Source organism: Sinocyclocheilus grahami, unplaced genomic scaffold, assembly GCF_001515645.1.
Source record: "Sinocyclocheilus grahami isolate Dianchi unplaced genomic scaffold, SAMN03320097.WGS_v1.1 scaffold53.1, whole genome shotgun sequence".
In the NCBI taxonomy this organism is placed as follows: Eukaryota; Metazoa; Chordata; class Actinopteri; order Cypriniformes; family Cyprinidae; genus Sinocyclocheilus; species Sinocyclocheilus grahami.
Window position 1 is genome coordinate 2,064,466 of NW_015505232.1, and position 13,590 is coordinate 2,078,055.

The following is a 13,590-nucleotide window of genomic DNA, read 5'->3' on the forward strand; positions in this document are numbered from 1 at the left end:
AAAAAAAAACTGATACGTTATTTGCTAGTACCTCAAGATGTGCTGCAAAACCATTACGATTTGATTAGATTCAGGGGCATGCAATTGATATATTCATGTTACAATATTGTGTCTCTATTTTACACAACTAGTTACATTTTTAACAAAAAAAAATGCAACCAAAATTTAACACGAACATTTAATTGAACTTGAATATTGCAAATTCTTTATCCCAATTGGGACATCTACAACAAAAATACACTTTAGGTTTTTAAATAATATAGAACAATAAATAATGGCTTGTGCAGTAATATAGTTTTTTTTGTCAATGTTAATATACTCAATTTTTCAAAGTTTTAAATAAAGATTATTGGACTACATTTTATAAGAATATACTACTTAATACTTTCTATATTTTAAAAATGTACATTCAGTTCAATGCCTTACTTTCCATTTCTTTGTAATTACTTGTGAAATTTATGAGCAATTTTTTGAGTGAAAATAGTTTCATAGAAAATCCTACATTAATTTTTTTCAGTGTAGGATATACACAACAAAATAGGTACTCCAGGTGTTGCAAAAATACAGAATGATATAGAGAAATAGATCAAAATAAATAATGTCAAAATAATCAAATCAATTTAAATGACAGCTCTGTGGCAATTTCATCTCTTTTATAACAAACAAGTCTTTTAATATACAGTATCTTATAGATATATATATTTTTCTTGCATTGTGTTGAGAAATCATATCGTTAGTCATTTGATCGATGCATCGATCCATACCGATTGCTTTATTGTTACACACTCTAATAAAGTGGTCTAATAAAGTGATTTTTTTATTCTTAATTTATCAAGTTTTGCTGGTGAACAGCAATAGCATTGACCAGAACCAAACCAGCTCTAACCAGCCTGAACCAGAATGAAAATTCATGCTGGTCTACGTTGGCCAGGGATGGCATCGTAAAACGTGTTAAATTAATACAAAGTAAGCCAGAAAATATTAATTTCCCAGTGCGTCCTTGCAAAAACACAACACAACAGCTACGGATGACCCAGTGCGGTGTCATGCTTACGGTATGGTCATCTGGTGAACAACGAACGACTTGGTCATTCATCAGAAGACTGGAAGGAGCTCAGAAGCAGCGGCGTGTGCTGTGGTGGCCTCAGCCAGTCCGGGAAGCGGTTCTTGCATTTTTTCATAATGTCTCTGTCAGATGGAAGGGGAGGGTTAATTTAAACCAGACACTGAACTGAGCTGACCCAAGGGAGATGAGCTTTGCAGAGCTGGTACATTTCCCAACAAAACAAACTCCTTTTCTCTCTCTCTTCCACCTTCTTTCCTCTGGATTATGTTGGGTGACAGTTCACTCTGAGAGGGAGAAATTAAACACATATAGGTTGAGAGAAATGAAGAGAAGCTTCAGTGTGTATTTGGCCCAGATTCTGCAAAAAATGTACTCAGTAAAGTGATTTTACACCCAAATAAGGAGACATTTTAATATTCACTGAATTGAAAATACACAGAGTCAGTCAATTCGATGTCTGGGTCACTAAATTCCAACTGCTACTGTTCTACCAGCTTATTTTTTTTTTGGATCCTGACAGGAAATTGGAAAATTAGTGGAACTTCTGTTAACAACGTGCATAAAATAAAATTCAACAGATAAGCCCTCTGTAAGTCTCTCTGTAGTCAATTACAGATTACCCTGAAAATCATCTTTGCATTGTTGATGAAGTGTGTTTTGCAGCTTGAATTTCTCACCAGCATGCTTTCAAGTGTTGATCTCTTGGAACCGCTGTTGTGTTCGGATCTTTCAGGGGAAACTGGATGCCCTGTGGGTGTGGCTTAGGAGAGGATATGACCGTGTATCGGTGATGAGACCTCAGCCGGGAGAGAAGGTAATGAATAGTGCCATACGTAACACAGATGCACTATCAACTTGTGATTGTCAACTTGTGGCGTATGCACATAACAGGTCAAAGGTATGGAACAATAAACAATAAACAATCTCTTATGCTCACCAAGCTTGCATTTATTTGATTAAAAATACAATGAAAACGGTAATATCGTGATATATTATCACAATTTAAAACAACTCTTTTCTATTTCAATATCATTTCAAATGTAATTTATTCCTGTGATGCAAACTGAATTTGCAACATCATTACTCCAGTCTTCAGTGTCACATAATCCTTCAGAAATCATTCTAAAATGCTTTGATTTAATGCTCAAGAAAGACTTCTTATTATCAATATTAAAAACAGTTGCTGCTTAATGTTTTTGTGGAAACCATGGTACACTAAGAAGTTTGGAGTAAGCACCAAAAACAAAACAAAAACAACATTCATATTAATTGAGCACCAAATCAACATATTAGAATGAAAATTCGGCTGAACGTTCCATCACAGGAATAAATGACATTTTAAAATATATTTCAGAAAAGGTATTTTAATTTATTTCAAAAGCCTTGCTGAGCATAAGAGACTTCTTTTAAAAATCCTTATTCCAGTTGTTTGACATGTAGCGTATAATTTATTAAATTAACTTCATATCAAACTTATAGCATAGATATTCGCCATGTAAACTCTGTGCTTATTACTTAACTCTATGACAATATTTTCAAGTTATAACAACACATTAAATAGGGCTAAAAACTTTCCACACAAGGTAGTAGAAGGTAATGCTGAATAAAGCAGTCCTCTGGGTTATTTCAGAATCGGTTCTCCTTAAAATGTTGCAGGCAGATTGTGAGGAACACTTGAAAACATTGTGATGTATATTGAGGATGAAAGGAGGCCAGCTGTTAGCAATAAGTGCAGTCAGAAACAGAGGCAGACTGAAGGTACTCAGGATGCTGGCTCAGCTTCAGACCAATAGGACCAGTATGTTAATATTGCTCCTGCCTAAAAGGAATGCAGTCTGCTTAAAACATTAAGCAACCTCCCCTTTCCCTCAGAAGAATGCACAGAGGGGAGTTTTGGGGTGTCTGATCTGCTGTTAAATAGAACAAGAAAGTTGGACGGAAATCAGATGGCCTTTAAAATTAAAGCAATGGGACCGCTTTGGATCTTCACAGGCAAACAAGAGCTTCTGTTGACTCTTTAAAGCTATATTAAACTGCACTGAGCTATATAACACAAAACAGTAAACTGTACTCGATTCATCTCACGAATGCCTTTTTTATCATTCAAACTAGCCATACTGTGGAATAAGTCCGGTTTAAGTAGAAACAATTAGAGTTGTCATAAGAAATCAGATTTTCCTTGATCTTATGAAGTCAGAGTTTGACATACTATTTAAATATATGTACTTAATTATTTTCCTAAAAACCATGCCTTGGAATCATCAGAAAACAGAAACTATTAATATGCACTACCGTTCAAACTTTTGTGGTAATTTTTTTATATTTATGAAAGAAGTCTCTTATGCTCACTGCATTCATTTGATCAAAATACAGTAAAACAGTAATATTGTGAAATATTATTACAATTTAAAATAACGGTTTTCTATTTTAACATTTTAAAATGTACTTTAGTCTTGTGATGGCAAAACTGAATTTTTGAGCAGCCATTACTCCAGTCTTCAGTGTCATATGATCATTCAGAAATCATTCTAATATGCTGATTTAGAAATATTTCTTATCAATGTATAACATGTGGTAACTGTGACATTTTTTTGTTTAGGATTGTGTGATAAAAATAGAAAGTTTGAAATAGCACACTTTTAAAAAAAAATGTAAATGTCTTTTTACTGTCACTTAATCAATTTAATGCATCCTTGCGGAGTAAAAATGTTAATTTCAGAAAAAAAAAAATCTTACTGACTTACTTTTCAACAACGGTGTATGACGTCACATTTACACATCAACACCTTTTAAGTTATTCAAAAACTTAGCACATCCAGAAAACATGGCTTCAATTCTTTGTCCTGAAAAAAAAAAAATCCCAAAACAACATTTGTTTTCTTGTTTCATTTCTTATACAAAATGTATTCATATAAGAGCTTTTACAAATGAAATGTAAATGTTTGACTCTCCAGGGTCGCTGCATGAAATTTACCCGTGTGAAATCCTGCCCACCGCCTCGGTACCCGCTTTACAACAACCCGTCGAGCCACATCTACAGCCTCCCCCACAGCAGATGCCCTCCTGTCCCGCAGGGCACCCTGCCGCCCACCCCGCGCTGCTCCGCCCACTCTCCAACCTCCACCCCGCCCCCAACATCCATAACCCCTCCCCCTTACACACCACCTCCAGCCAGAGCTCTTCCTCCTACCTGTCTGAACATCAATGTGACTCTGCCTCCTCCTCCACCCACACCGCCGCCAGCAACAAGCTTCCTACCGCCCTCGTCACCCAGCACCTTGCCTCCGCCCCCTCAGGCGGCTCCGCCCGGACGAGCCCCGCCCCCTTCTCGTCCACCGCCTCGCCCAGGCCCTGATGAACCACAGTGCTACCAGGATTGAGTAGATCCAAGTAATTTGCACAAGAAAAACTGCTGGATACGCAGTTACAAAAATTAAGCACTAAACTTTTCAAGCATTAGAAAAGAGCAACGTGATTGTTATAAATGACAATGGTTGCAAATGGGATTTAACGTGGCAGTGACTGTATTATTGCATACTGGATTCTGATTAGGTTGACAAACATTCTAAGGCGTTAATTTTCTAAAACTGCACATCTATGAAGTAGCTCGAGGTTTGTTGACTTTCAATATCACCTTGCCTTGTTCTTTATTAATTGTTTTGAGGTTTCAAATGAACAGAACGTCAAAGAGAGTCAGATGAAAAAAATCAAAGAGATAATAAATTATAAGCATTTGGAGTTTTTAAAATGAAAAATGTATTTGATTTGCATAGAAAATTTCCATCCATTTGGATTACACAGTTCACATGAACAAACAAATAAACAATGCGATGCATATTCGTCAGTCACTCAAAAACAGGTAGGATTTTTGCAATAGTACTAATAAACTGAATGAGTTTACACAATAGCCAGGTTTATATATTTATCATCAATAAATCAATCTCACACATTTTAATTATTCGAATATTGCTTGTTGCACAGCTAGCTGTATTTCAACCATTCTTAAGTGAATGAACTGAACTGTTTTATGCCGATTCTAAACAAATTTAATAAATGCATTCTGAATTAGGATTGTTTAAATAAAATCAAAAAGATGCAAATAATAAACTATGCCATTATTTTAAATCAGTGTAAGACCATGCTATTTTATATACATTTTAAATAAACAGATTTTTAATTTAGGTCTTTTTTGAGGGTGGAAACTGACGTTGGACCATTAAATAATTGAAGACTAATGTGTTTTAATATTCAACAATTCAGCGGTCGGTTTACAGTTATTCTATGCCAAAAAATAAAAAAAATTTTAATATGCCTAATGGCTTCATTGTTCATAAAAAATAATTCTGTAAATTATTCACATTGTATCATTATTAGCATCTTAACATATCTTTGCAGATGTATTACAAAGGTTTAAACGAGAAGCATTAGTATTATAGATCCTTTAGTACTTGAGAGGTCAGGTTCAGCTTTGATGCTTTTTGAATGTCAGGAAAACATCTGCAGGATAAAACATTCAAGTGACTGCAAGAACGGAATGAAACAATGACAAAACTGATCAAATAGTTCATTCGGTCTGTAGTCCTAAAACCCAGAAGAGAATTAGCACGTCCATAAATTCCCCAGGGAATTTCCAGTGGGAGTTCAGAAAAGTGGTTTTGGATTTGAGTAAAATAAAGTCTGTTAACATTTGAAGAGACTTTCACATTCTCCAAAATACAGTGCACTGTCGACTACAAGTTTATGTGCTTGTTGAACATAGGATTATAACATAGGAAGGTTTCTTCAAGTTAAGTTAACCACGGACCATATTTCACTTATAAACTGGAAATAGCTACACGTACAACCCATTAGAAAGTCCAGAAGGATCTGACTGAACGTTTGCGGAACGATGCAGGCTTTTGTTTTGTACTGTATATATAGATGCTTTCTAAACAGCTATGCTAACAACAGATCAGTATTCATGAGTAAAAATTCATGAGGTGCTTTATGATTTTTAATTTAAAATGTCTTTTGGTCTGTCGTTTGCAAGTGATGTATTTAAAGGGATAGTTCGGTGTCATTTACTGACCCTCATGTCACTCCAAACCCATTTGACTCGGTTTCTTCTGTAGAACACAAAATGATTCAAACACATTTGATATATTTTCCTGTATATCTGCTAAAGAAACTCATACAGGTTTGAAATGGCATGACATTAAGTAAAGTATCACAGAATTTGTAATAATGCTACAAACTATTCATTTAAGCATACAGCAGTTCTGTTTTTGTTTTTTTTGCTACATTTAACTATTCTGTCTCTTCTTTTACCTTGAACAGTGATTTTTACTTCTCATTCTGGGTTGAAAAGCTTGTGCTTGAGCTGTTACGGATGTTCAGAGCGTGTCAGGCTATTCCATTTTAACGAAGAGCATGTTTTTACACGCTTCAATTAAATGTTGGGATTTGTACTTCTGTGTCTTACTTTTGGGTCAGCATATTTTATGTGGGCTCAATAGCATTTTGGTAAGCATCACAATTATGACTCCGTCTCTGAAACCATCCACACCTATGATAAAGGAAATGTTCAGCTTGAGCCTTGAGTCACATGGCTGTTATTTGCAAATTAAATGCCATTCATAGCACCGGTGCCGAGTGGCTTAATGAACAGCGATGAGGGCATCAACTCATTAGCAGCACATTTATGCTACCATTGAAACCAGCCACTCAGATATATTAAATGCTGTTGTTTCAGCAAAGCATTGATATTTATAATTGGTCAAACTCAAGGTCTCTTTGAAGACTGTATGGTGATCTCTAAGATAAACCCTATGGACTACTTGCACTGCGCTTTGTGATGCACTTCTGTTTTCAAATAGTAAGGCTCGATAGTTAGGTATGCTTTCAATGTGCTGTATCCACCTAGTTAACTAAACGCCACTTAAAGTGTTAGTTCACCCAAACATGAAAATTCTGTCATTAATTACTCACCCTCATGTTGTTCGAAACCCGTAAGACCTTCGTTCATCTTCGGAACACAATTTAAGATATTTTTGATGAAATCTGAGGGCTCTCTGACCCTCCCATAGACGGCAAGGTAACTACCACGTTCAAGGTCCAGAAAAGTATCAAGATGATCGACAAAGTAGTCCGTGTGACATCAGTGGTTCAACTGTAATGTTACGAAGCTACGAGAATACTTTTTTGCGCAAAGAAAACAAAAATAACGACTTTATTCCACATTTTCGCCTCTACTGCGTCACTTGTGGACGCGCGTTCACGACAGTACAATGACGCGAGCGTGTGGCGGCGCTGACCCAGATCCGGCGTGATGACGTCATTAGAAAATGTGGAATGTTATTTGTTTTCTTTGTGCAAAAAAATATTCTTTAGCTTCATAACTTTATAGTTGAACCACTGATGTCACACAGACTACTTTGTCGATCATCTTGATACTTTTCTGGACCTTGAACGTGGTAGTTACCTTGCCGTCTATGGGAGGGTCAGAAAGCCCTCAGATTTCATCAAAAATATCTTAAATTGTGTTCCGAAGATGAACGAAGGACTTACGGGTTTCGAACAACACGAGGGTGAGTCATTTTTGGGTGAACTAACCCTTTAAATACATGTTCCTCAACTGAAAAACACTGTTAAGAGAAGATGAAACCACTGGCTTGCTGCAGGCTTGTAGGAAAACCAATAGTAGTTTGCAAGTAGTCCATTGACTTTATTTATACATGTTCCTGGTTAACAGAGTTCAAACAACTTTCTTCTTCGGTTGATGTCATATGCTCTGGAGACTTTTGATTAAAGGTAATCTGTTGCCAAATGTAGATATGTTAAGTAATTTAATACTTGTTTTGACAGGCATTGCACGCTACTATTTACAAACCGCGTCTCACTCGATTTACTGAAAATTATGCTCACATTCACTTGCTTATAAGATAAATAGTCTTTGATGAAACATTCCAGTAATGTGGCCATGGGCTGCATCAACACAATCAGAGGCTCTGGGGCTTTAACTCTCAGGGTGCCATGTGCTGCATGCACACTCATACAGAACATAAAGCATCATTAAATTAACCTGAACCTTTATACATGTTCCAGGTCAACCCATTTTCTTCTTCGGCTGACATCATTTAAAGATAATGAATAGTGAAATAGCTATTCAGTTTTTGTTCTAGACAGCTTCTGTAATTTCCTGCTAGTTAATGTCATAAAGGTTATCCCTATAATTGCAAATAATGATAGAAATGAAAAAGCAGCGTTACACTTTGGGTTTGGCAAGATTTGGTACAACGTTTACGTTTTTTAATTCTTATTATGCTCAAAGCTACATTTACAGTTAGGTCCATATATATTTGGACACCGACACAATTTTCATAATTTTGGGCCTTTACTGCCTTTAGTTTTGTCTTCAGGAAGTGAAATGCATGCTCAATCAGGTAGAAATCAGGAGACCGACTTGGACATTTTAGAATATTCCACTTTTTACCATCAAAAACTCCTGGGTTGCTTTTGCTGTATGTTTTGGGTCATCGTCCATTTGTACTATGAAGCGCTGTCCAATCAGCTTTGCTGAATTTGGCTGAATCTGGGCAGACAGTATTTCCCTGTACACTTCAGAATTCTTCCGGCTGCTTCTGTCTTCTGTCACATCACACTAATGCGTTATTTTTTTCTCTCAGAATGTACCAAACTGTTGATTTGGCCACTCCTAATGTTCCTGCTATCTCTCCGATGGATTTGTTTTAATTTTGAAGCCTAATAATTGTCTGTTTCACTTGCGTGGGGAGCTCCTTTGACCGCATGATGCGGGTTCACAACAACAGCTTCCAAATGCAAATGGCACACTTAAAATCAACTCCAGAAACAGCTTTTGAGTCAATTGTCCAATTACTTATGGTCCCTTGAAAAAGCCCATATTCCTTATTTAACTGTAACTTGAATGTGTTTCGGTCAACAGCTAAAATAATAAAAATATATATGGACCTAATTGTATTTGATCAGAACACAGTTAAACAATAATTGTTGTGAAATATTATAATTGAATATGTATTTTAAAAGGTAATGTCACCCTGTGATGGCAAAGCTGAATTTACAGCAGTTAGTTACAGACGCATACTCACATATACTTGTTGATAAGTTAAACAGTCTATGCTGCATGCACACCAATACATTCTGCAATAATGTAGACTATTACCTATACATATTCTCCATCATATTTGCACAGTTTCACACAAACAAGTAATATTTTTGTAGTAACAAAATCAATAGGCCTAAACAAAAACTTTAAAATATAAGAACTTCCATAGGAAGTCTATAGGATAATAAATACGCATAAATATTACTCTCTTTGAATGGGTTGATTTAGCATACTGAAAAAGTATCCAGATAGGACATACCTTGCACACATATTCGATGGGGGCTTTGTGAAGGTAAGCATTAAAGTGAATTCCATAAAAAAAATTAAAAAGAAAATCCTGAGGTGTCCTCACACTCAACTGTGTCACACGCTGTTTTCCTGAAGGATTTTACAGACTGATTAACACTTGCGGAATGGATCCTCATTTTCACATTTCAAGAAAAAGCAGAGTTGCAAATTACTGGTGTCTTGGGGCAAAAATGGCATCACATGGGTTCTTGCTTTATTCTCTTAAAGGGGTCATATGATGCTGCTAAAAAGAACATTATTTTGTTTATTTGGTGTAATGAAATGTGTTTATGCGGTTTAAAGTTCAAAAAACACATTATTTTCCACAGACTGTACATTATTGTTTCTTCTCTATGCCCCGCCTTTTTGAAACGCGTAGATTTTTACAAAGCTCATCGGTCTGAAAAAGCGAGGTGTGCAACTTTTATAAAGAATATCTCTTTGGATTTGAGACTTTAGTCTTTGCAACTTTACAGATCTTCTTTATGCACCAAGAGCTTGTAACACTCCAAAGAGAAAGGAAAAATTGAAATCGCATCATATGACCCCTTTAATATCCACTTTTTTCCTGAGGAACTGAGCGCCGCCATGATGGATTTCAACTTCTGTTTGGATGCTGTCGTGTCCCATGTTAATATAACCTATCGACTGAATTATTTAAACTGAAACTTTTTAAATATAACTAAATTTTAAAATGTGCAGAGTTAAGCTATGCTGTTGTTGGCTGACATAGAAACAGCAGTAAATGTTCCTGTACTTGTTTTGAGCACCAGCAAATATGTCAGTGTCCGGAACAGTACTTGTTCTACTGGTGCATTCAAGCCCTCCTGAGAAGTTCGTTTTATGAGTTAAGTTGACAAGTCGTAATTACGACGTTAGGTGGGTTTAAGCAAAGACTATAGAAACACAAAGACTGTTCACTCCTGTACTTATGAATGGGAGAAACTGCAACGCGCAATATGGCGGTATAGTCCCGCCTACTAAATGAAAGAGCCAAACGCTGATTGAAGTCACTGCAAAAAGAAGGCCATTGCGACACTGTAAGGTGGTGAAACTACGGTACCATTTTCATAAGTTTAACATTACGTTATCAGCTCAGAGAATACGTTAATTTGACTAGAAACACCAGAAACCGGAAATGTAAAAACATCATTCCGGTAACCTTTCTGGCTCAAAAGGTTAATTAAAAGGTTAGTTAAGCAATGTCACATGAGCAAGAATGCTGTTTAATTTTAAAGGGGACCTATTACGCAAAATTCATTTTTGTGTTGTTTTTGAGTGCAATTATGTGTCAACTGTGTGTACACAAACCACCCTATTGTGATAAAAATCCATCCAATCTGTATGTTATTTTCCCCATAAACCAGTGCTCTATTTTGCCAATAAAAATAGCAACGACATAAGTATAAGAGCAGAGGCAACACATTAAATGCAGAAATCAATTCTGTTTTTAAATATTTTAAATATATTCATTCTTTCCAGCATTGAGGCAGTGCATTAATGCAGCAATTAACGTGGCAGTGGTTTCTGGCTCTATTAATAGGCCTACCTATTGTCCTTGTCAAGAGGGCTTTGCGGCCCTAATTGTTGATTTATTTTATGAGAGGCTAATGACATCAGCTCTCAGCTCTCAAGAGCCAAGCGTAGTAAATTCCTAAAAGGAAGATAAAAGATTCAATCTCATGCTGAAGTGATGCAGACTGACCTGTCAAAATGACTTCATGGTTGGTCCGGTTATATCTGCTGTAATTGATTTCAGGTCACGCTCAGCCTTCTGAAAAGGACACATCTCGTAAACATTTTGAGAGGTTTGTAATACATCTTAGATGAGTCACAATAGCAGAATAATGCCCCGATCACACCGAACGCGTTTTTTAGGTCTGAAAACATGAGTTTTTTATGTTGCTAGGCAACCACCAAATCAGCTGTCCTGTCAGTCTAATAAAAGGATTATAGCGCGAGCGCTCTAAAATCTTTGGTTTTTGCTGTTTTAAACTGTCATATTAGCAGAAACCTAAAAAAATACAGTTCCGGGTAACCCGCGACAGACACCAGATGTTCCCTCTCATAGGTTCACTTCGATGCTGCGATGACGTCATCGCTTTGGGAACACCTTCGGTGTGACAAACGTCTGAAGCCCTTATACCATCACGCCAATTCATTGGCCAAATAGCGCTTAGCACTGCCCCTGATGTGCACGTAGGTGAGCTATATCAGCGTGCTGGCGCTAATTCATCAGATTTAATTTCCTTCAGGAAGCGAATCATCTGTCGCCCATAGGAAGGCGTTTTTCATCGTGTTATTAGCTATTTTCCTTCAAAAGAGCAGTTTACTCCTCTTCAGCGGACACAATGAGCTACAGGAGATGCATCGAGCCGTGTGACAGGTTTATCGCAGGAGGAGACACTCATGACAGGTGCGTGCAATGTTTGGGCCTACAACACGCTCAAGTGGCGCTTAGCGGCCTTTCTGATTGTCGACACTGTGATAGCCTGAGGCTAAAAGTATTGCGCTTGCATCCCTATTCAGGGAACCAAGGTTACATATGTAACAGAGATGTTTCTCCTCCATCATTGCAGTCTCCGGACTTTCTTAGCAATGGTAAACTTTCGTCACCACAATGGAAGGCCTGCCTCTCCGTTCATTCGATTGAATGATGGAAAAAGCCGGGAATGACATTGGGCGCTTTTCCGCTCAGAGTTGCTTTTTTTCAACTTTTGGGAACACCTTCGGTGTGACAAACGTCTGAAGCCCTTATACCATCACGCCAATTCATTGGCCAAATAGCGCTTAGCACTGCCCCTGATGTGCACGTAGGTGAGCTATATCAGCGTGCTGGCGCTAATTCATCAGATTTAATTTCCTTCAGGAAGCGAATCATCTGTCGCCCATAGGAAGGCGTTTTTCATCGTGTTATTAGCTATTTTCCTTCAAAAGAGCAGTTTACTCCTCTTCAGCGGACACAATGAGCTACAGGAGATGCATCGAGCCGTGTGACAGGTTTATCGCAGGAGGAGACACTCATGACAGGTGCGTGCAATGTTTGGGCCTACAACACGCTCAAGTGGCGCTTAGCGGCCTTTCTGATTGTCGACACTGTGATAGCCTGCGGCTAAAAGTATTGCGCTTGCATCCCTATTCAGGGAACCAAGGTTACATATGTAACAGAGATGTTTCTCCTCCATCATTGCAGTCTCCGGACTTTCTTAGCAATGGTAAACTTTCGTCACCACAACGGAAGGCCTGCCTCTCTGTTCATTCGATTGAATGATGGAAAAAGCCGGGAATGACATTGGGCGCTTTTCCACTCAGAGTTGCTTTTTTTCAACTTCAAGCGCTCAGAGAGCGCTCCTCCAAAACCGCGAGGCGCCTGGGGTGCATAAACAGCACGCAAAACGCTCACTGCTAACAGAAAACAATTTTAAAAAGGCGCCTCTCACTGCAAAAAACGAGTTCTGTCTGATCGGGGCCTAAAGGGATTCTCAAAAAGCTGTTTCCAGCATCCCCACTGATTTACACTGATGATGTTTGCATTCAAGAACATCTTAGCAACACCTTAGCAACCACAAAATAACACAAATTACTCTGCACACCTAAGCAACATGCTAAAACAATTCCGAAAATCTGAACCACCGCATAGCAATATGCTAAAACATGCAACAAGCTAAAAGTATTCATAATACTTGAACATAGCAAACATACTAAAATCGAAATCACACGGCAACAAACACTTGAAACATACTTGCATAACAAATATACTAAAACCAGAATACCTCAGTAACATACTAAAAATCAATCAGAACACCTTAGGAATTGCATAGCAACATGCTAAACACTCAGAACAACCATAGCAAACAGAAAGCAACACAAAGCTGCTCCTAAATACTCAGCAAACAAACAGCAATATAGTAAAAACACTCCTTAGCAAACACACAGAAACGAGCTATAACTTATTCGTAGCACTTAAATATTGCAAACGTGCTAAAACCACTCAGAACACCTTAGCAAACCTGGTCTTAACAATTTAGCAAACTATTAACAATATTAATTATTCACTGTAACTATGAATAACACTCATATAGCAAACAGTCTAAAAAACACATAGAACACCTTA

General features: G+C 37.4%; 1 protein-coding gene across 1 annotated transcript in view; it reads left to right on the forward strand.

The window, feature by feature from the left end:
* LOC107583430 (anthrax toxin receptor 1-like) overlaps nucleotides 1-5,134 on the forward strand; it is a 23,526-nt gene extending 18,392 nt beyond the window's left edge. Inside the window, exon 12 of the mRNA XM_016269630.1 lies at nucleotides 4,021-5,134. Within this exon, the coding sequence (XP_016125116.1) occupies nucleotides 4,021-4,446 (426 nt within the window). The 3' untranslated portion in view covers nucleotides 4,447-5,134. The remainder of the gene's footprint in view (nucleotides 1-4,020) is intronic.
* Nucleotides 5,135-13,590: the final 8,456 nt, after the last annotated feature.